Source organism: Enhydra lutris, unplaced genomic scaffold (genome assembly GCF_002288905.1).
Source record: "Enhydra lutris kenyoni isolate GAN:26980312 unplaced genomic scaffold, ASM228890v2 scaffoldscaffold46, whole genome shotgun sequence".
NCBI classification, from domain to species: domain Eukaryota; kingdom Metazoa; phylum Chordata; class Mammalia; order Carnivora; family Mustelidae; genus Enhydra; species Enhydra lutris.
In genome coordinates, this window is record NW_019154130.1 from 8,607,813 (window position 1) to 8,631,866 (window position 24,054).

The 24,054-nt window shown below is 46.2% G+C and overlaps 1 protein-coding gene across 1 annotated transcript in view; it reads left to right on the forward strand.

Moving 5' to 3' along the window:
* Positions 1-24,054, forward strand: part of LOC111156454 (protein tyrosine phosphatase, non-receptor type 11) — a 91,344-nt gene that overhangs the window by 54,424 nt on the left and 12,866 nt on the right. The window contains exons 7-13 of the mRNA XM_022517374.1: positions 5,133-5,229; positions 7,999-8,078; positions 8,211-8,369; positions 12,052-12,183; positions 16,346-16,500; positions 17,660-17,727; positions 18,229-18,380. Coding sequence (XP_022373082.1) covers positions 5,133-5,229; positions 7,999-8,078; positions 8,211-8,369; positions 12,052-12,183; positions 16,346-16,500; positions 17,660-17,727; positions 18,229-18,380 — 843 coding nt within the window. The remainder of the gene's footprint in view (positions 1-5,132; positions 5,230-7,998; positions 8,079-8,210; positions 8,370-12,051; positions 12,184-16,345; positions 16,501-17,659; positions 17,728-18,228; positions 18,381-24,054) is intronic.

A 24,054-nucleotide genomic window follows, 5' to 3' on the forward strand; every position in this document is an offset into this window, starting at 1 on the left:
CGATAGGCGGCTGGACGGGGGCCAGATCTTGGGTTAGTTCTGTCTGTCATCTTTGTAAGTGCTTGTCCATCATATGGGGCCTTCTCTGGTGACGGAGTCTACAGCCGCCCCTTCATTCCCAGCTGGTGCTGTGGACGCTTTGAGGACAAGCTGCCCCAAGTCCACTGCACAGAAGTGGTGACAGGCCGTGCAGCGTGGTGTCAGGAAGTGGGGGCTTTCACCCGCCCATGGTGCCTGGTGACACTGCAGAGTTTGCAGTAGAGAGGACGGGATGAGAAATTGCAGCGTTCCTCTGCATAGGGGACAGATGCCAAAGGAAAACAGAAGTTCATTCAGACCGGGTAGAAGGCCTGGTTTTGGATCCTGCCCAGGTGGTTACCGCTGTCTTAATAATTATTCACGGTGTCAGAGCCAGGGAGACCATCTGCCCGACAGCCTTTCTCAGCTCCCTCTCTGTCCTTCAGGAGGCCATGGCCAAGAGTGGGGTGTATGTGGGGGAAGAGCTCGTAGGAGCTTTTACGTTTTTATTTATTATTACTTTGTTTATAAAAACCCTTCCTGTATTATCAAAGTTTTCAAACACCCAAAAGTAGAGAAAATAGTGTGATGGACCTTCTTTTTCCCAACACCCAGCTTTGACACTTACCATCATTTTATTAATCTTCTTTCCTCCATCTCCACCCCTCCCCCACCTCATCCATCATATATACACCCTTGTAGTTTTGTTTTCTTAATTTTTAAATTTTTATTTATTTATTTTTAAAGATTTTATTTTATTTATTTGACAGACAGAGATCACAAGTAAGCAGAGAGAGGGGGGGAAGCAGGCTCCCCGCTGAGCAGAGAGCCCGATGCGGGGCTTGATCTGACCTGAGCTGAAGGCAGAGGCTTTAACCCACTGAACCACCCAGGTGCCCCTGTAGTTTTGTTTTTAAAAGAAAAGTAAATTGGGGTGGCTGGGTGGCTCAGTGGGTTAAGCCTCTGCCTTCGGTTCAGGTCAAGATCTCGGCGTCCTGGGATCAAGTCTTGCATTGGGCTCCCTGCTCTGTGGGGAGCTTGCTTCTCCTTTTCTGGGCAAACCCTCCGCCCACCACCGCCAGTGCTCTTGTCACGCTCGTTCTCTTTTTCTCAAAATAAATAAATAAAATCTTTAAAAAAAAATAGAAGCAGAGTAATTGTACAGTTTGGTGTGGCCTTAATGGTTAGTGGCGTTATTTTTTTTATTTGTCCCCGCTGCTCAGAGCAGTGCAGGCAGAATGATCATTGGGCTGTCGTCATGGTGCTTGGCGATGCGAGACTCTGCCATTTTGTTTGCTGTCTGTCTGTCTGTCTCTCCTTGATCCTGCTCCATTTGGATTCATGGCATTCTGGTCAAGAGTCAGGTCCAGTGGTTTCAGTCAGGGCTCTGGAAGTCATGTGGGGGTCTCCTTTGGTCATTACAGTAAGTGGGGAATGCTGCTACTGGCATTTAGGCCGGCAGGGGCTCCAGGGAGTGGGACTCAGGGGTGTTCACTCGTCATAAATGTCAGGGGTTGTTTTTGCACTGTGAGCACTTGTCCCATCCACCGTTGGTCATGTTCCTGGGCACTTCTTCTTCTTCTTTTTAAAAAATATTTTATTTTTTAAGTAATCTCTGCATCCAGGGTGGGACTGGAACTCACGACCCCAAGATAGGAGTCACATGTTCCACCAACTGAGCCAACCAGGCGCCCCAGCTCCCGGGCGCTTCGGAATGTACAATGTAGAGCAGGGAATCGGCTTTCTCTTGGTGCCTTTTAAGGCTTAAAATCTGATACAATCCGTTTGGCTCTAGATCTGTTTTGGCTCGTGCAATCAGGAGACTGTAACTAGCCTCTAGCATGTTTTTAAGGGTTCATCGTTTGATCCAGATTCTTTGTTTGTAATACTTGGGCAAATGTGGTATCTTGCAGCCTCCGTCTCAGCTTTACATTATCCCTTTTTCCGCCTGTCATTACCATTAGCATCCCTGCCACTGCCCAGTGGAGAATGCGGATGGAGACACAGTGACATTTAGCTTGACAGGTCGTTTGCAGCTTTCTTGTGCCCCAGGGACTGCTGGTGAGAGAGAGGTTGTGGAAGATAAACCACGGAAGGGTTGTAGCCTGCGGGGGCCGGCTTATAGGATATTCTTCTGCTGCTTCCAGCCATCAGCCTGGTGCACCCCATAGCAGGTGGTAGCTGATTATCTCGGGGGCAGTTAGGGAGCCTCGGTGGGCAGAGCATGGCCAGTCACCCTTCTGAGTTCTTTTTGTTTTCAGCCGCACTCTAGATGGATGGCAGCCTTCCTCTGCGGGAAATGAAATGTGTTCAGACAACTTGGGCCCCAGGCACAGATGAGAATGGACTAATGGGCACCGAGGATAGAGCTGGGGGGAGACACACAGTTAGTCATTATTCATCTGTGACAGCTGCTGGCCGCTGCTGGTTAGCACGGATGGTGCCCGGGGTGCAGGTGCTCTGGGCTTGTCCTTTCTGGAAGACTCTGGGGCCGATAGGCCTGTCTCAGCCTGTGTGCTGTGCAGACCCCAAATCTGCATGATAGAGGCGATTGGTAACTTGATGCAGGATGAGGGGAGACCCTGGTCGACCTGGGGAGAGGGTCCAGCCGACATGCGTGTTTCTGCACTTTTCCACGGTAATCTCACTTAACTCTTACGCCATCCCTGTGGGGTAGGTAATTAGGACTGTTCCCACGTGACACTCGAGGAAGCTGAGGCACAGACAGCGAAGCAGAAGCTGAGGTTAGAGGCAGGCCTCCGTGAGCTCAGAGAAGAGTGTGCCTTGTTCTGAGAAGCCGAGACTTGGGCTAAGTGCCCGCTTGAGCGCCTCACTGTCACGCTGATTTTGAATCGAGCAGCTAATTACTTCCTAGCCGCCCCCCCCCCCCCCGCCCCACCGCTCTTTATAGCTTTTGTGGATGTTGTTTCTCTTCACTTGTTTGACTTTTAAGTGGCTGAGTCAGTTTGCAGTGTTTGAGCTGCTTGTTGAGCCTCACCTGCCTATCTGAAAATCACAACTGAACCTTTTTTCCTAACGTGGCGACATCACTCGGGAAGACTGGCTCACAGTTCGGAGGAAATGCCAGCCCGCAGAAGGCACATGGCTTTAATTACTTAATCTGGGCTCATTTTAAAAATTGGAATGACCGTCTCGTCATCGGAGTTCTGTGTCCGTTGTATTTTATTCCTGCCCGGGCTCCGGCTAGCTAACCACCTGTGCTATGAGCCGTGTGTCAAGGCCAAATGCTGCATTTTCAATACGAGAGTCAAATAGCAATTTAAAATCCTGACTTTCATACCTGTCTGTGAAATTCACTTAAATGGAATGGAAATACAGTGGGCTGCTTGTTATGAAACATTGACTCTCACTCCTGGTAGAAACCTTTACGAGCTGGGATTTATATATACATATACAGCACACATATATTTTCTTCTTTTTAGTTTGCCTTCCACTTTCTTGATTTGCCTACTTGTCATTTCTGCTTACAAATTAGACTTTTTGGGAAACTAATGGTCCCTTAAAGAGGTACATTTGGGGCACCTGGGTGGCTCAGTTGGTTAAGCATCTGCCTTTGGCTCAGGCCATGATCTCGGGATGGAGTCCTGCGTCGGGCTCCCTGCCAGTCGGGGAGTCTGCTTCTCCATCTCCCTTTGTCTCTCTCCTCGCTCCTGTGCTCTCTCTCTCTCTTTCTCTCTCTCAAATAAATCCAAGTCTTTAAAAAAAAAAAAAAAAGAGGTACTTTTTGTAATTTTGAAAATAAAACCTACCCCTTCAACATGCTGCTGCCTGGCTTGTCCACCTTGCTGTCTGTTTCTCCAGAGGATCCTTTTTGCTTCCCCATGTCTCCTCTTCCGCTGGGGCTAGTCCCACTGTGGCTGCCTTGTTTAGTCTCTCCCTGATCCTGTTCCCCACTTCCTTTCCCTACAGAAGTGTCCCTCTTGACCCCTTCCAGGAATCTAACATTCTCTTCCTCATTCTCTGGCTGGGAGAAACCTGGGGAGTGGGTGTTTGTGTAGACGCAGGCTGGCTGCCTCGCGCGCTAACGTGGGTTTCTGGCATAGGAGGAACAAAGCTTGCATGCCCCCGATAAAGCCGTACCCAGTACCTCTTCTGTTGGAGCTTGCTCTGAATTAAACAATGGTAAAAATAGGCAGCAGATCATAAAGTCAAGAGCCTGATCACAACTGTTATTTATATGCTCTACACTGATGCTCATTGGCTTTCATTCTTTTTTTAAGTTTTTTTTTTTTTTTTTTAAAGTAATCTCTACACCCAGTGTGGAGCTTGAACCCACAAACCCTGAGATCAAGAGTCACATGCTTTTCTGACTGAACCAGCCAGGCACCCCGACTTTCATGCCTTTTTTTGTTTTTTTTTCAAAGACTTTATTTATTTACTTGAGAGAGAGAGATAGTAAGAGAGAACATGAATGGGGCATGGGGAGAGGGAGATGTAGGCTCCTCACCGAGCAGGGAGCTTGACCCTGGACCTGATCCGAGGACCCCGGGACCATGACCTAAGTCAAAGGCAGATGCTTAACCGACCGAGCCACCCAGGCACCACTCCCCCCGCCGACTTTCATTCTTAGTAATTGTTACTTTAAAAGGTTTCTCTACTAATAAATATTAACTCATTGTAAAAAATTTAGGCCAAAAAACTGAAGAAAAGGCCTTCATAATCCCACTACCCTGAGAAAACAATCCTCATTACCTTTTTGATGTATAGTCTTCTGCCATTTCTTAGTTACATAGGCGAATGCAAACATATGGCTTATGTAATAATACTGTTTTGGAAGTCTGACCTTCTTTTCACTTAACACTTACCCTGATCATTTTCTCAAGGCATTAAAAATTTTCCTCGAATGTCTTTTTAAATGGCCGCAGAACATTTGTTTGTATGAATTAATGGCAGTGTTATACAGGCAGTCCTTTCTGACCGGAAATTGTTTTTGGCACTGTTGATGCAGTTTTAAGATGAGCATTCCTGTAGCTGTCGCAACCCTGAACCTTTCCTAGGACAAAATTCTTACAGCAGAACTGCTGAGCCATGCTTTATTTTATTTTTTTTAAAGCTTTCGACATGCAATAATATTTACTTTTTTTCCCCTCCAGACACTACAACAGCAGGAGTGCAAACTTCTCTACAGCCGAAAAGAGGGTCAGAGGCAAGAAAATAAGAACAAAAATAGATACAAAAACATCCTGCCCTGTAAGTAGTAATGTTCTGTTCAGTAACAGTGACTCTTGGAGTGTTGGCTTCCTCAGTGTCCCTGTAACTTTTCTTGTGCATCACGTGCCTCCTCAGAAGATCCGAGGCCTTAGCCCCTTTCAGTTGTGAGTGGTTTCCAGAATCGTCAAACATGGTGGGATGGTTGACGTTTACTGCGTTCCTGTGCTGCCCATCCTGGGTCAGACTGCCACCAGGTGATCCTTGAGTGGGTTGTTTCCTTCTGTTAATTAATTTTATCTGCCTAAGAGTGAGAATCTCAAGGCTTGCCATCTCCCAGGGTCAGGCCACACCAAGACCCTTAGCGGGCCCAGGCTTGTGTCCTTGCCCTTCGTTCAGCACTCAGCCTGTGGGGCTTGGGGAAGGCCCACCTCCTCGCTGGGACTCCATTCCCTCTTCTGGGGAATAGGCAGTCTCCCCCCAAGGACTCTTCAACTGCTCTGCTCCCTGACCTCTGGAGCTTGGGTTACAGAAGATACAGGTACATACCTAGACTTAGCTTGAAAAGGACCCAGAGGTATCCATAAGGCGTTTAACACCCGAGTGCTGCCCAGTAGAGCCCAAGCCGAGCCACAGAGAACAAGGGGCCTGGAAGGATGGAGGTCTTAGTTGAGGACCCCAGAGATGGCAAGAAGCAGTTGTCGTAGCCCCTCTTTCCTGAGGGCTGACCCTGTGCCAGGCTCTGCATCGGTCTCACTTACTTCTTACCCCAGCATAGAAAGCAGACATTCTGATTTTCCCAGTTTTATAGACCATTTCCGCAAGGTTGCAAGCAAGGGAGAACGGGCTTCGGAGCCCCCAGAGCCACGGTCTTAGCACCATGCTCTTTCTCGGAGGGATCTCCAGAGGGGGCTGTGCAGGGTGGTCTGCTGGGGGGAAGGGAAGGAACATTGAGAACTTCTTTTGATTTATATCCTTTATCTAAAAAGAGAAAGAAAGAAAAATTTAAATCTGACATACAGATTGATGGCAGTGCATGCATAATGTATTTACCAACTTAAAAATAGGGCTTGTTTGTATATGTATGTGTATATATTTCGGTGTTCAAAAACTTCACAATTAAAGTTTATTGGAATGCATGAGCAAATTTGGTGAGCACTGCAGTAATGTCTCATCAGATCCAAGCCATTTTGTCAGGTATCATAAACCCATTGTGCTTGCGTGCGTGAGTGTACGTGTGTGTGCCTGTGTGTGTGTGTGGCATGGTCTTTCCGTGTACATAGGTACATGTACATGGTACATATGTATATCGCATATGGTTATTTATCAAATATGGTTATTTGAATTGTGTGTAGGTGAGGATGGGAGAAAGTGGAGGCGTTAATAGTAGTGAGAAGAGGTGATAGGAATTTGCAGAGAATCAATCTGAGTCACAGCATGGTCCTCATGACCTTGGGGAAGCCTCATCCTGTTTATGTCTAAGTTTTCCTTTCTGCTCAGGAGACCTAATGGAACTCGTTAGTAAGATGCAGGGATGTAGGAAAAGGTGACGGGAACAATAGTATGCAGTATTTGAATAGAGTATCATTGCCTTTTCCTCTCTTAAAAATCCCAGTCAGATGCTTCCTCTTGATTAACATCTTATTTCTTTAGAGATGGGGAGTTTGAGACATGTAGCTGTATTACTAATTCCCATTGTAAAATAATTTTTTAAGAGAGGGAAGGTGGGGAGGGGCACAGGGAGAGGGAGAGAGAGAATCTCAAGCAGGCTCCATACCCAGCGTGGAGCCTGATGCGGGGCTCCATCTCACAACCCAAAACGAGTTGGACACTTAACTGAGTCTCCCAGGAGCGCCCCACCCCCCATGGTAAAATAAGTTGCTTAGGTAGAGCACTCAGACTCCTGTATCAATCATGTACTTTTGTACAGAATTTAGTCAGTTGATACTATCAAAATCTTACCTTCTAGATACGTATTTCATTCTGCTTCATTAAAAAAAAAACCCCACCATTTGTATTATGGAAAGTTTCAAATATATTCATAAGTAGACAGAATAGTATAAAAAACCATACCTACCCACTGCCCTGCTCTCAGTGTTGTCAACTCATACTCAGTCCTGTTTCATTTATACTCTGAGCCACTCTTCCTCTCTCCCCAAATTATGTCTAAGTGAATCTCAGACATTATGTCATTCATCTGTACTTTACTCTTCCTTTTGTTTTTTTAAAAAAAGCCACCTTTTTGTTTTGAAATACTTTTAGACTCACAAGAAGTTACAAAAATATACAGAAGGTTCCCATGTACTCTTTTTTTAAAACATTTTTTAAAAGATTTTATTTATTTATTTGACAGAGAGAGATCACAAGTAGGCAGAGAGGCAGGCACAGAGAGGGAGAGAGAGAGAGAGAGAGAGAGTAGGAAGCAGGCTCCCCGCTGAGCAGAGAGCCCGACTCGGGACTCGATCCCAGGACCCTGAGATCATGACCTGAGCCGAAGGCAGAGGCTTAACCCACTGAGCCACCCAGGCACCCAGTTCCCATGTACTCTTTATCCAGCTTCTCCCAGTGATAATATCCTGTAGATCCATAGTAAATTGTCAAGACCAGGGAGTTCCCGTTGCTACTTTTTTCGTCTTAAAGATAGCATTATGAAGCATCATGTGGTGTTCAGATCATTGTTGTGCTCATTTAGGATTTAATCTTTTATGTGGTTTTATCATTAAGTGAACAAAACTTGGACTGGGTGGAAGGGTAACTGATTTGAAGTGACGTGTCCTGAGGAAGTATGACTGTGGTCTCTTTTTCTTCCAGTTGATCATACCAGGGTTGTCCTACACGATGGCGATCCCAATGAGCCCGTTTCAGATTACATCAATGCAAATATTATCATGGTAATCTTTGCTTTCCACAGTGTTTTCTGACAGTACATTGCCAGCCATTGTTTGTATTTTATGTTTTATATTGCTTGTGACCCTGAAAGCAACATTCAAGTGTTTGATGGATTTTCTTCCTGAAATTTCTAGCCTGAGTTTGAAACCAAATGCAACAATTCAAAGCCCAAAAAGAGTTACATTGCCACGCAAGGCTGCTTGCAAAACACGGTGAATGACTTTTGGCGGATGGTATTTCAAGAGAACTCCCGAGTGATTGTCATGACAACGAAAGAAGTGGAGAGAGGAAAGGTATACTCAAGTTCTTCTGACACAGTATTTGTAAAGTATTGGCCATGTCAGGTTGAACATGTTAAGAATTGAATAAACACATTAAGCTGATTCTAACTGACCCTCTGGAGAAAAGAGAGTAGAAGAAATTTGGTTGTGACATGCCTTGGTGTAGTTTTCTTTATGTTCCTTCTGCTTGGGATTCATTGAGCTTCTGGAATCTGTGGCTTTATAGTTTTCTCTGCATTTGGAAATGTTTTATTATTTCTGCATACACAGGACAGCAATTACACGTATATTGGGCTGCTCGGCATTGACCTGAGGCCTACTGAGGCTTTGTTCATTTTGTGCGGTTGTCTTTTCTCCCCCTTCTTTCATTTTGGATAGTTTCTTTGGCTGTGTGTCTTTAAGTTAATCTTTTCTTCTGCAGTGTGTCACCTGCTGTTATTACTATTAGTGTGTTTTCCATAGCAGACATTGTTTTTTTCATCTCTAGAAGTTTTATTATTGTTGTTGTTTCCTTTTAATGCCTTCTATGTCTCTCTTTTTAACTTATACCTTTTGGACATATGGAGTATATTTGTAATAACCGTTTTAATGTCCTTATTAGTGATTTCACTGGTCATATAAATTATACTTGTCGTGACGTGTGAGCATTTAAACATTAATTTGAATTATTTAAGCAATATAGTCATATACATATCCAAACACATTATGGTTATGGTTAAAATTGCCTTTGTCACTGTCCCTTGTCCACCCATTTAAAGTCCCTGTCACCAGAGTGATGTGTATCCCTCCATGCTCTCTTCTTGGCATTTACATACATACATGTGTGAGAGGCATTTACACGTATGCGTGTGCTTACATATGTATGTGTGCCTGTGAGGTATATAGCACTGTTTTCTGGAAAAACACTGTATGCAAAAGTGTTCTCATATACTAACTTTGTCACGCATCTTGGGCCCCGCCCAAATGAATGTTCTAATATCTACTATTCGTACATAGTAGCCTGTTGACTTCTTTTTAGTAATTGCATGATGTTCTGTAGTAAGGCTGTACCATAAGTTATTTTACCATTATGAATCGGGCACTTAAATGTTTCCGTTTTTGCTGTTAACAAACAGTGCTAAAGTGAATAATCTTATTCTTACTTCTGTGTGTGTGTGTGTTTGTGTGTGGCACGTGTTTCTCTAGGTTAGATTTCATAAAAAGGAATGCTAGGTCACAGGGTAGGCATGTTGTAAGTTCGAAGACACTCCGCCAAACTGCTCCCAGAGTGGTTGTCCCAGAATGCCCCCCCCCCCGCCCCCAACCCAGCTGCTATGTCAAGTACTCCTCTCCCCACACTCTTCATGACACTTCAGGTTTTAAAAATTGTAACAGCCCACACCTACAGAGAAGCAGACAGATCTCATTGAGTGACATTTCTCCGTGTTATCCCAGAGTGAGCCCATCCATGTGGGTTTTTAATGTGGAAAAGTTCTGTGTTTTAGTCAAAGTTATTTTGTAGTTAACTTTAATTGGTTTACATAAAATTTGCATGGAATATAGCAGCCATACCTTTAAGTTAAACCTGAGACAGATGAGTGATTCTGGATTTTAGCGCTCCTGATGTAATTTTCCTATCAGTTTTGAAGGGCAGCATGATTTTGTAGGATTTTCATTGTTGTGCTAACTAGTCGTCATGCTTCTGAAAACCTTTAAGGCCGGATCTGGTCATTGTGAAACAGAGGCTTCCTCCAGCAGCTCCCCGCAGTAACATCAGATGTTTAACTCAGGCACCTGCCCGAGTATAGAAAGGAAAACTGAGCCATCTGTGCTGCCTGTTGTCTGGTTCATAGGCGGCTACCTTTCCTTACAGGACTTGGGGGCACAAAGAGAAGGTTCTTGTGTCACTTCAGGGGGATTCGTTTTGGTCTCTTTCGGAAGACCTGCCGGAAGCTCCTAGAACAGGCAGACATTGGGCCAAATCAGCCTGCCCCTCTGCTTGCCTCCACGCTGCAAGTCTGTGCCTGCTTCCTGCTTATGCTCTTCAGTCCCAGGGTGGAGAGCATGATGGATGCATACTCTCCACAGTCCAGAAGTTCTTTTTTTTTTTTTTAAAGATTTTATTTATTTATGTGACAGAGATTACAAGTAGGCAGAGAGGCACACAGAGAGAGAGGGGAAGCAGGTTCCCTGCTGAGCAGAGAGCCCGACGTGGGGCTCGATCCCAGGACCCTGAGATCATGACCTGAGTCAAAGGCAGATGCTTAACCCACTGAACCACCCTGGCGCCCCCAGAAGTTCTGATAGCGTGCTCTCTTGGTCTCAGACTCTAGATTCCCTTTGAGTCCTGGGCTTTGGTTTAAAATGTATTAGCTGTCACATTTTAGAATTTGTTTGCCAAAGTTTACGTCAGAGTTTGGAAAACTAGGAGGAGGGCCGAGGTAGTCTGCTGATGTTCAAAGTCTGCTGAAATGTTTTCAGGGTTGTGATTTAATTTTTTGTTCTCTGTTGAGTCTCTTGAACAACGAACAGTCACAGAATTGATTGGCCAGCAATAGCATTGAGTACAGTTAATATTTAAAGTGCTTATTTGGGGATAATAAAAGTTGTATCAAATCTGTCGAAGAGGTATTTGGATCTACCAAATAGTGCAGGGAGAAAGCTGAATTCAGAATATTAATAAATAATAGACCATATAAGCCATTGCCAGGCAAAAAAGTTGCACTATTAATTCTTCTGTTCAACTTTCCTTCTGCTGTGTTTTTTTTTTTCTTTCCATTAATCATTGACTGAGGGGATGCCTGCAGCTGCTCTCTTAATTATAGTTTTAGCACTGAGTTTCTCTGTCTTCCTAATAGAAAAGGTAAATTTCTCTTGCTGATATTGGTATCTTGGTGGTTGTGGGAAGTCCGCTCCCAGAAAAAAACAAAACACAAAAACATTCTCTGCCCAGACACATCACCAGATATATACAGGCTCATTTCTCATTGAGCTAAATATCTTCCTCTTTGGCACCAAGAATGATGTAGTTGGTGCCATATTTTTCAATCTGTCTGCTCTGACGCCAGCAGCTGTTGCAGGCTCGCTGTTCCCGGGCACCCAGGGAAGCGAAGGGGACGTGTATAGTAGGTAGCGAACGGATCTGGATATAGAAGAAGCAGCTGGTTCAAAACCCCGTCGGCTGCCTTGCTGTGTTGGAGCTGTTCACACGTGGGTTAGATAAGGCACGGAGTCCTCCTACACGAGTGCGGAAATGAACCAGACAAGTCTGGCTCTTTGGGCAACCCGTCCACCTCCAGAGTGCTTGCTTGCCTTCCCTGCAGAGGGACTGGCAGATCTCTGGAATTCAGACTTCAGTGATTGCTAGACAGAACCCTCAGACAGGCTAGTCCCTCATTCTGCATCTTTGGTTCTTTGGAGATAAATGAACAATCCTTGACCGTCCTTTGACATGCGCCTTAGATCAGACAACCCTGCAAAGGCTGCTCTGTCTTTAGGCTTCTCCCTGGTTTTCCACGCACCTGCTTTTCTTATTTGAACTTATTTTTCCTTTTCTTTGAAAATCCACCAGATGCTAGATAGGCCATTTTCTGAATATTGATCATTAAGCAAGACTGGAATTTTTTTTTTTTTCCTGAGTATTTATTTTCCTCTAGTTTAGGCTTTAATTTCAGAATTCACAGAGATTAACTGTCTTTTCTCTGATCCCTTTCAGAGTAAATGTGTCAAATACTGGCCCGACGAGTATGCTCTGAAAGAATATGGGGTCATGCGTGTTAGGAACGTCAAAGAAAGTGCTGCTCATGACTATACATTAAGAGAACTTAAACTTTCAAAGGTTGGACAAGTAAGTATATTGTCGTATTTTAGAGACTTTAGTAACTGGTTTTGGCATGCAGTAATCCGAGGTCATGCGGTTACTCATATTTGCGTGCATTCATGGCCTCATTTACTCACTGATCTATCGGGTGCCTTCTAGGTACCAGGTGCCCAGGTGCATACTGATACATTGCAAACAGGATAGGGGCGATCCCTGCCCTCCCAGAGCCTAGGGAGATGGAAGGTTAAAAACTCAGGAACCAGTTAAGCTTTCCAGTTGGTCTGAGGCTATGAAGGCTTCAGGAAGTTGTTAGAAGCGACTGGGTACCTGAGATGGAGTAGCCAGGGAGGGCCTCTCTGAGGTCGTATCACTTGAGGCCAAGGTGGGGGAGCCAGGCATCCAGAGAGCCCAGGGAAGAGTGTTTCCAGCAGCGGGAACAGCAGTGGCAAAGCGCCTGAGGCCAGTTTCGTGACCACATTCCATGGCGTCTGATCTTAACTGCATGTAGTTTAAGTTTGTCACTGGGGAGACTAACTTTATAAAGCAGGGTTAGATTTGGATTCATTTTAATATCGGAGTTAGAGGGGGCTTATTTTTTCAAGGTCGTATGGGGACCCGGAGATGAGTGAAGTCTTTGAGGAACTGGAATCACGTAGCAGCGAGGATCCACACACACAGACAGCCGTGCTCCCGAGCAGACGGGCTGCAACAGGTCCAAAGTGCCATGAAACGTAGCAAAGGCTGGGTTTCCTTCTGGCTGGGGCGTCAGGGAGATCGTCTCAGAAGACGCTGGGCTTGTCTGGGTCAGGTTTCCACTGGAGAAGATGATGGAGGGAGGGCCTCCAGGTGGAGGTGTCACTCTGAACCCTGATGTGCAGATGAAAGGGAAATGGGGTTTATGGGGAATGAAGGCAAGTGGAGAATCAAGAGAATAAGCCGAAGAGAGGGGGGACCAAGTCTGGAAAAGTGTCAACTGTCGTGTGCAGAATGTGAGCTCCGTGTGTGAGGAGGCTGGGTGTTGGGCGAGGCTGCTGCCAAGTGAACTCAGACGCAGAGCCGCGTGCCAGGGGTGTGTCTGACAGTCCCCGGTGCAGGGGGCCAGGGCCGGGTGAACCGAGGGGCCAGCAGGACTGCTAGGAGGCTGTTGGGTGTTCTGGGTCTGGTGGCCTCCTCTCTAGGTCAGAGCCCAGGGACTCCCACACTTGTTTCCTTATTCCCGCCTTTGCAAATGAATATTATGCAAAATGCCAGAATAAATGGAAGAGGAGTGACAGACGGATGGACGGACGTGCCAGATGCATTGAGGCGGCACCTGCAGGGTGTGGGGAAGAATCAGACGCAATGTGAGGGGACAGTGGCGCTGCGGTGAGGGCAGAAGAGCGGGCAGAGGCTGTGCGGGAAGGCAGGGCTTGCGTGGTCCCGGGGAAAGGTGGTGCGGGGCGGTAGACAGAGGAGGACCGCCTGGAGGAGAGAGAGGAGGCGATGTGAAGGGGTTTGGTTACAGTGTGGGTGGGGGGCGAGGGAGGTGTTAAGGATGACCTCCAGTTCTCTAGCTTCAGCGCTGGGTTGGTGGAGGGGCGGAAGGGTGAACAGGAGGAGGAGGGACAGGTAAAGTGTGAGATGCCTTGGAGACGGCAAAGCAAAGAGGCCAGGGAGGCAGGAATGGAGGATGGCGATGGGGGGAGATGGGTTCCAGAGCATGGCGGATGGATGGCAGCAGGGGGGCAGGAGGAGGAGGTGACCGCAGACGCAGATAGAGGAGCCTACATGCAGTTTCTTGATGCTCTCCATGAGGCAAGGCCATCAACTGGCATTCGAAGGGAATCAGAGACGAATTATCTTTGGAAAGTGGGAAAAGTATTCAATAATAATGTGTAGAGATGGTGAGGAATCCGTTGAGTTTTCAGGCAGCGCTGAATGCCCCGTTGAGCTGGTGAACATGAATGTCCTGCGACACCAATCCCCTGGTGTGATTTTTCTCCATGGGTATAAAACAGAGAAGGTGCGCCGTTGGTTTTGCCCAGGCCTGAGGCTTTGCCCAGGGGTGCGGTGGATGGAGAGAGGTGGAGAGAGGGTGAAAGGGGGATTGTCAGAATAGTACACGGGGGTGGGGTGCACCTGGGTGGCTCAGTTGGTTGAGCATCCCACTCTTGATCTCAGCTCAAGCCCCGTGTTGGGGCTCCACGCCCAGCATGGAGCCTCCTTAAAAAAAAGTCGTATGCAGAACCCAAGCCCGACAAGGGGACAGTGGGGGCAGGAGAGGCGGGTGGAGAGCGGAAGAGGGCTCAGTGGTCTGCTGAGCTCCACGAGGTGGTCGGGGGACCAAAGCGAGCTGGAAGCCTGGGCGGTCGTGGTCCGGGATGGGATGCTGGGACTTCTGATGTTAGCGGGGCTGTGGTTCTGCTGATGGTGGGGTGGGGGGAGGTTTACCCTGCTGCAGAGACGGAGAGAGAAGCTGGAAAAACATAGCTGTCAAACAGAAGTGGAAGACATTTAGAGGACATTGGCCAGAGATACCACATAGGTTCGTTCAATTTTAGGCTCAGCCACCCATCTTCTTGTTATCAGGTGTTTCTGAGTAGCAGGTGGATGTTTCTTCAGTTTTAGTGATAAACCATCCATCTTCTTGCTAACAGAGATTTTTGAGCAGCAGGTACAGGAAATGTTGGCATTTGGGCTTGTGTTTTATACCCATGGGTTGAGGCGCCATCAGAGGACAGGTGATTTCTCCAGAATCCCTGGTTGCATGTTACCTGGTTTTTATAGAACACATTATATTTTTTTCTAAAGTGCTGTGACATGATCTTGTTACATTTCCTAGCAGGGAGGAGTTGGGTCAGAGATCTTTTGGGACAGAAATTTACCAAGGAGGAGGAGCAGGGATACACTGGGCTTCTAGGTTCCTTTCCTGTTGTTCCTGAGTAGCCCCTGAGTTTGAGCTGACTTGTATCATCAAGAAAAATTTTATCATGACATCAGTAAATTAAATGCACGTAATTCACAAAAAGATCTTAATTGTGGTTCAACTAACTTGAATGTCCTGAAGGCCAGTGGTGGTGAACACTGGCTTCATTTTTCTTTCTTTTTTACAAAAAAAATTTTTTTTTTGGATTTTATTTATTCATTTGACAGATAGAGATCACAAGTAGGCAGAGAGGCAGACGGAGAGAGAGGAGGAAGCAGGCTCCCTGCCGAGCAGAGAGCCGGACGCGGGGCTCGATCCCAGAACCCTGGGATCACGACCCGAGCCGAAGGCAGAGACTTTAACCAACTGAGCCACCCAGGCGCCCCTCTTTTTCAAATCTCCTTTAAACACATCAGTAGCTTGGATTTCCTTCAGATACAGAGGACAGAGAGGGAGCAGTCAGCAGGGCTGCTACCGCGGCCTCATCTGGGTAGACCTAGAACGTGGTGCTTTTGGTCTTCTCTAGACTTGACCTTTGTTAATGACCCCCGTCCTCAGAAGGGCACTGGTGACGGTGCCGCCAAGGAGTGGCTGTGTGTTTACTTGGTCTTGTTAAGTCCCTCTCAGTAGCATGGTGAGGGAGATTATCATTCCTCTTCGCACATGAAGAAACTGAGGCTCAGAGGTCTGGAGACCACAGTGATTATGAGTGCGGGGGTTTGGGCCTAAACCCAGCCTTCTGATCACAAAGCTTGACTTCTTACCTACTTTGTATTAAACAGAAGGTTAAAATACTACGATGAAATAATAAAAGTGGGTGTTTTGGGAGAGGGGAGGAGGGGGGCTGGGTGTAAAAAGGCAAAGAGGAATACATGTCTTGAGAAGATAGCTGTTTTCTCATCTGCTGGTAGGAGAGCCCCAGGTCCCAGAAGCTTCAGTCGCCTCCTGAGTTGGGCTACCCATGCACGAGGAGGAACGGGGACGTTGCCTGCCCCTGAGGATTCAGAAAGGTGACTCTGGTTGTAGCTTCCTGAGGAGCTAATTGCTGTCCTGGACATTTTGGTTCTTAGGACAGAGGCAAAGAGTTGCCTTCAGGATTGCTCAGCCAGATCCAAAAGGAGACGTGATTGGGAAACTCATCTGACCTTTACACGGAGCGTGAGGAGACTTGGTGCCCGCCTGTTCCGTTGGCTCACGACAGGTCTGGGGAAGATCAGCACTGGGTGATTCCTCAACCCCTTGATTTATTTAATTCTTTTCTGGTTTTTCTTGGCTCTACTCCAGGGGAATACAGAGAGAACCGTGTGGCAATACCACTTTCGGACCTGGCCGGACCACGGAGTGCCCAGTGACCCTGGGGGCGTGCTGGACTTCTTGGAGGAGGTCCACCATAAGCAAGAAAGCATTATGGACGCAGGGCCTGTGGTCGTTCACTGCAGGTGACTGGCCCCTGCCCCCTCCCTGGGCTGCAGCCTGGCCCCGCTCTCTGTGCCACTAGGGCTTGCTTTTACCCACCCACCTCAGCTCTTGAACTGTGAGAAAAATCTAATCTCTGTTTGAGGCATGCATAAACTGCCTTAAGGGACACTGACCCCGGAGTGTTTTTCTCATGGGTCCTGCGGGACTGCCAGGTGTTGGCGGTGGCCGGGCAGAGGGTGGTGAACTTAATCCTTATTCTCAGGGAGCCCTTACATAGTCTAGTAATGTCTGCTTGTGTTTTTTGCTTTTTAAAAAAACACGGTGATTTAGAATTCATCACTTTGATTGTGATCCTATTCTCTTCTGCCACAGAAATAAGATACATTCCCCGCCCCCCCCGCCCCCATAAGACACTTGTTTGCTTCAAAAGATTTGGACCACTCCCCACCCAGGCTCCAGAAGCCCCGCCCGTGGCCCCTCACCATGGTTTACAGCCTGCTGGCACCCAAGTCTGGGCTTCATGGTCGTACTGGGGAAAGTTTAGTTTCCCAAAGCTCATCCGTACACTGGGCAAATAGCTGTGTGTGAAACTTCACCTTTTCTTTTTTCTTTTAAAGATTTTATTTATTTGTCACAGAGAGAGTACAAGCAGAGGGAGCAGCAGGCAGTGGGAGAAGCAGGCTTCCAACTTAGCAAGGATCCCGATGCGGGATTCGATCCCAGGACCTCGGGATCATAGCCTGAGCCAAAGGCAGACGCTTAAACAACTGAGCCACCTGACTGGAATGTCACTTTTTTTAAAAGCTACTGTTTATTGAGCACTTGTTCTGTTCCAGCCTCTGAGCTTAGTGTTTCCCATACAAGACTGACATTTGATCCACACAACCACCTTGTAAAGTACGTACCATTATCCTCATTTCACAGACGAGAAAACTGAGGGTCAGAGAGGTATGAGACTTGGCTCAGGCACATTGTACTGGAGAAGCTGGGCTCCAAGTACAGTTTGGACTAACTCCAAAACCCTGTGCTCTTAGCTAATCTATTCTCAAATACAAATAGACAGTCTTAAAAATACTCCCAAGAGCAGACATTGTTTCTGTTAATATTAATAGTTGGTTTTGAGTCTGAAACCCCCATGAACGACTTCATTGTCACTGCTCTCTGTCCTTCTGCCCACAGTGCTGGAATTGGCCGGACAGGGACGTTCATTGTGATTGATATCCTTATTGACATCATCAGAGAGAAAGGTAGGTCATCTGGAGGGCAAGAAGCGATAGTTCCCATTTTTAGTTTATGGAAGGAACGTGCTAGTGAAAATAGCCTGGGGGAGAGAATTTGAGTGTTAAAACATTTTCACAAAATCTGGGCTGAGGGCTTTGACTTTCGTTATTTTCGCGGGAGAACAAAAGTGATTCTATTTGAGCTTTTGACATGAAACGCAGCTTAGGAGCTGTGGGTCCCACTACCATGGTCTTTTGTTGACGGTGTGGCGGTGGTCTCTGCCCACCCACCTCATCCAGGCTGACGTTATGGGGTTGGAAAGCGAGGGGGCCCGACCTCCAGCACTTTCTCGGGTAATTTTCTGGAATCATTTGTATCGGTCAGAAGGCCAGTGTAGCCCTTGGAACACGTTCAGTTAGAACATTAAAGACTAAATTTGCTCTTTGAGTCTGCTGAAAGTTGTGCCTTAAACCATTTCATCCCGGCCCTGCGGTTTCTCCTAATGCCTCATGGTGCTTGCTTTGCAGGTGTCGACTGTGACATTGATGTTCCCAAAACCATTCAGATGGTGCGGTCTCAGAGGTCAGGGATGGTCCAGACAGAAGCACAGTATAGGTTCATCTATATGGCTGTCCAGCATTACATCGAAACACTACAGCGCAGGATTGAAGAAGAACAGGTACCGGTGCTGCAGGGGCTGGTGGGCAGGTTTTCATTTTCTTTTCTGGGTAGCTCTGCCAGACGCACTTTTCTTTTGAGCAGGATGGGCCTCTGAGAGATACCTGTCACTGTTGGGAATGGGAATCTCATTCCCACCTAGGAAGGGCCTCTCTTTATAACTCTGATATTTCAGGACAGCTTAGCGTGGGGGATTAGCTGCCGTCGTCCTGGCCTGGCAGTTTGGGAATTCCCAGACAGACCCCAGGAGCTTCACAGGGCACGTTTGGAACTGAAAACCTCGAAGTTTCCAGCCTGTTCTGGTTTAGATCTGGGCTGTCTTTATCCGGATCTCATCTCTTAAACGGATGCTTCACTCTTCATAGCACACAGTAGTTTGAACCATCAATTTGGTTGAGTTGGAAACAGTGAAATTTCAATTTTAATAAGCCATGCATAATGAAGAAGAATGTGGAGTTGGAGTGTTTCCATTTGAAGCTATTCATAACAGACACAAAGCTGAGTTAATTAGGAAGACGCTGAGAGGAGGGAAATGAGGAGACTGCTCCTTTGGGGATCTGGGCGTCTCCCCCACTCCCCTCTCAACCCCGCCGCTCTGCTGCAGAGGGAAGTGTCTAAACAGCACCGATACCTGCCTGCTTTACCCTGTGTATTGCCTTCCAGAGGACCCGGCTTCTCAGGATGCTACCTGCCGGCAAATTGTGAGACTTCCAGCCTAGCAGAACAGCAGCCACGTTATCAAAGCTTGGCTAGCCAAAGTAAGATACCTGTTAGTTAGCTTAGTACGTTCTCAGTTCACGTCAAAACACTAGAGGGGCTCTTGGGTGGCTCAGTCGATTAAGCATCCGACTCTTGATTTCGGCTCAGGTCATGCTCTCGGGCTTGTGAGATCGAGCCCTGGTGTCGGGCTCCACACTCGGTGCAGAGTCTGCTTGTCCCTCTCCCTCTGCTCCTTTCCGCACACGCTCTCTCTTAAATAAATAAAATCTTAAACCCCAAACACTAGATTGTTCCATTGTACAAAAACATCTTCAGCACCAGCAGTTTGGTATAGATATGTAGGGTCAAATAATCAACGAAGTACGGGCTTTGACCTTCATGCCTCAAGTCTGACTTGCTGTCATTGTAAGTTTTGTGAAATATTTAGATGGTTCCTGTCGGCTATTCTCTCGCTCTCTCTCTCTCTCTTAAAAGATTTCATTTATTTGAGAGAAAGAGAGGACAAGCAGAGGAAGGAGCAGAGGGAGAAGCAGACTCCCCCCGAGCAGGGAGCCCGATTCAGGACTCGATCCCAGGACCCTGGGATCCTGACCTGAGCCGAAGGCAGAGGCTCAGTGACTGAGCCCCCCAGGTGCCCCGCTCTAGGGTATTTTCTCTTTGTGTCCCAGTTATAGTGAATTTGGGCCAGGAATAGTTAAAGCGTAAAGTTGCCTAAAGAGAAGGACTTAGGTCCTAATCAATACAAAGAGTATTTATAAACATAGTATAAACACAATTGGTATAACTTCAGGAATATCTTTTTTTTAAAACACTTTGTTAAAAAGTTTTTATTTATTTATTTGACAGACAGAGATCACAAGTAGGCAGAGAGGCAGGCAGAGAGAGAGAGGAAGGGAAGCAGGCTCCCCGCTAAGCAGTCAGCCAGACATGGCGCTCGATCCCAGGACCCTGAGATCATGACCCGAGCCAAAGGCAGAGGCTTTAACCCACTGAGCCACCTGGGTGCCCCTAAATTCAGGAATATCTTGAGGCATATTATGTAATCTTGTTTAGAAAAGCTGGGGAAAAAGCTGTCTTTTATTTATTTATTTATTTATTTGAAGAAATCTCCTTTTATTTCATTCAGAAGCTTCATTTATCCTTGTTTTGGTGACTTAAGGGCTTACCCCTCCCTTCCTTGATAGCAGTTCAGGTGTTCTCATTACCATATACAGTCTCTCTGACCCTAAATCTCAAGCTGTGATTCGGATTTAGGAGCTCCTTTAAGAATATCTTTATCGGGCGCCTGGGTGGCTCAGTGGGTTAAGCCTCTGCCTTCAGCTCAGGTCATGATCTCAGGGTCCTGGGATCAAGTCCCACATCGGGCTCTCTGCTCTGCAGGGAGCCTGCTTCCTCCTCTCTCTCTCTCTCTCTGCCTGCCTCTCCGCCCACTTGTGATCTCTCTCTGTCAAATAAATAAAAAAAATCTTAAAAAAAAAAAAGAATATCTTTATCACTGCCATTTTGGTAAAGAGGTACCGTCATCTGGTAGAAAGCTTAAGCAGTAGCCTTAAGAAACAGTGAGGCGGCCTGAGTTTTAAATTAAGCAAAGGAATGAAACTCACTTAGGATCATTGATTATTCTTTTCAATACCATCATTTCCACAATTCTGACGAGTTAAGGACCTTCGGGACTGAAGGAATTTTCGAAAGAGGGTAGATGAAAAACGACCAGCACTGAGGTGGTGAGCCTGGGGAAGGAAACAGGAAGTAACAGCGGCACTGGGAGGAGGCGAAGCAGAAGCAGGTGGGCGTCCAAGGGAAGGTGCAAGTGAGGGGAGTTTGAGAAAATTCTCAAGTTTTTATAAAGGGTTCTTCCCACACTCTGCCATTTACTTGAAAGTAGATTTCTTTATTAACTTCCATTTACAGTATTAAAATTTTTTTTTAATTTGCAAATTTAATTTAAAAACAGTGCATGGAATTCCCTGCACCCTGTTAACATTTCAACACACTTTATCATTCATTTGTATTTTCTCTCTATATCTACAACGTGTGCTTCTAAAAAGGAAATGCTCGTAAGTTGTCAACCTTTTTGCGCCCCTGCCTCTTAATGCTCTGATGTGTGTGTCCTGGAAATGAAGACATTCTTCCAGCTAACCATTGTGAAGTTAGCATTGATACAGCATGGTTTTCTAGTCTGCAGACCATATCAAATTTTCCAGTTTGTCGTCCTCCTGTCTTTCTGTGGTCCAGGGTCCCCTGGCGCATTTGCTTGTCACATAGCTTTCCTTTCCTCTGGGACAGTTTCTCGGTCTTCATCTTCCTCGCCCTTGCCATTTTTGAACGGTTCAGGCCAGTTATTTGATGGAATACCCCTCAATTTGGATTTGTCTGATGTGCTCTCTTGATTAGATTCAGGTCATGCGTTTTTGACAGGCCTGTCATAGAAGCCACGTTCCGTCCTGATACCTCCTGTCAGGAGCACCTCTGTTGACGCATTTCACGGCTGGCAGTGTTCTCTTTGATCACTTGTTGAAGGTGTTGTCTGTCAGGTTTCTCCACTGTGCAGTGACGATTTCCCCCTTTTTATTTTACTTTATTTCATTTATTTATTTTTTTAAAGATTTATTTATTTGATAGAGCAAGCACAAGTAGGGGAGTGGCAGGCGGCGGGGAGAGGGAGAAGCAGGCTCCCCTCGGAGCAGAGAGCCTGATATGGGGCTCGATCCCAGGACTCTGGGATCATGACCTGAGCTGAAGGCAGATGCTTAACAACTGAGCCACCCAGGTGCCCCGATTTCCCCCTTTTTACGTAGTATCTTATAGGGAGATGTTTGAGACTATATAAATAACCTGCTTTCAATCATTCTTTTTGCCCAGTAATTTTACATGTACTCACTATGCCTGGAAAATTTACTCCTGCGATATCTGCCCAGTGGTGGTTTCCTACTTCCATAAGTCCCTTTTCACTTATTAGTTGGGAGCCTTCTCTAAGGAAGAGCTTTCCCTTCTCATTCATTCATTCATTCATTCATGTCAGAATGGGTGATAATCCATTGCCACTATTTATTTTGTTGCTTAGATTGTCCCACATTTGGCTAGTGGACACCTGTTCAAATTGGTTCTTCTGTCCTTTTGATAGTTCCCTTTTTAAAAAAATATTTTATTTATTTGTTAGAGAGAGAGAGAGCATGAGCACAGGCAGACAGAGTGGTAGGCAGAGGCAGAGAGAGAAGCAGGCTCCCTGCCGAGCAAGGAGCCCGTTGTGGGACTCGATCCCAGGATGCTGGGATCATGACCTGAGCCGAAGGCAGCTGCTTAACCAACTGAGCCACCCAGGCGTCCCTTGATAGTTCGCATTTTTGAGTACTTCCTTACCCCCCCCCTTTTTTTTTAAAGATTTTATTTATTTATTTGACAGACAGAGATTACAAGTAGGCAGAGAGGCAGGCAGAGAGAGAGAGGGAGATGCAGGCTCCCTGCTGAGCAGAGAGCCTGATGCAGGGCTCGATCCCAGGACCCTGGGATCATGACCTGAGCCGAAAGCAAAGGCTTTAACCCCCTGAGCCACCCGGGCATCCCCCTTACACTTTTTTTTAAATGAAGTTTTTATTTAAATTCTAGTTACTGTACAGTGTGATATTGGTTCCAGGTGTAGAATTTATTAATTCAACACTTAAGTACAACACCTTGTGGTCGTCACAAGCGCCTTCCTTAATCCCCTCACTAGTTCACCCATCCCCCTACCCCCTCCTCTCTGGTAACCATCAGTGTGTTCTCTGTAGTTAAGAGTCTGTTTCTTGGTTTGCTTCTCCCCCCCCACCCCCTGTTCATTTGTTTAGTTTCTTACTCCCTTATATATATTTCTTAGATTTTTAATTTATTTATTTGAGAGAGACCGAGAAAGAGCGAGAGCTCTGAAGGGTCAGAGGGAGGGGGAAGAGCAGACAGCGAGTCTGATGCGGGGTTCGATCCCAGGACCCCGGGATCATGACCTGAGCCACACAGGTGCCCCATCTTGCTTCCTTACACTTTCTGATGCCAGAATATGAAGGCGTGTCCTGTACTCTCCAGCTGTTTTTCCCGGGAGCCCTGATTCTTTCTCTTTATTGTAGAGTGGTATTTTGAAGCCAAGATCTGGCTGTACTTACTGGTACTGTATAGCAGTATTTGTGTTGCTAATTAGCTAATTAATTACTGCTGTAGTTGAACTTTTGCTATACAACCTCATATTAATGTGGGTTTATATATTCTATTGTATATATAACTCTCCTTTCCATCCAGTAGTTTTTTTAAATTGACTTTTTATTTTGGAATAGTCTTTAGACTTCTAGAAAAGTTGCAAAAATAATACAGAGTTCCCATGTGTGTGTCATTCAGTTTCCTGTAATGTTAACATCTTGTATAACCATCATACCTTTATCAAAACTAAATAATTAACCCCGATATATTGTTAGTAACTAAGCTTTACAATTTATTTGAATTTCACCAGTTTTCCCATGAGTGTCCCTTTTTGTTCTAGGATCCTGTCCAGGATCCCACGTTGAATTTAGTGCCCCTCTGATCTATATTAATTTCTTAGTCTTTGTTTTTCTTGACTGTGATACTTTTGAAGAGTGCTAGTCAGGTATCTTATAGAATGGCCCTCAGTGTGGGGTTGTCTGATGTTTTCTTGTGATTAGATTGGAGTAATGGATTTTGGGGCCGAGTACCAACAAGGTGAGTTGCGAGGTGCCTTTCTCATCGCTCAAGGGGTTCCCGATAATAACATGGCCTGGGAATATTAACCTTCATCACTTGGCTTAGGTGGTGTCTGCCAGATTTCTCTCACTGTAACAATGATGCTTTTTTCTTGTCCTTACTCTTTTCTTTGGAAGTGAGTCATTTAGTGCAAACCATACCCAAAGGAAGGGGAGGAATCAAGCTCCAGCTTCTGGAATGGGTAGTTTCTTTCTTTCTTTCTTTCTTTCTTT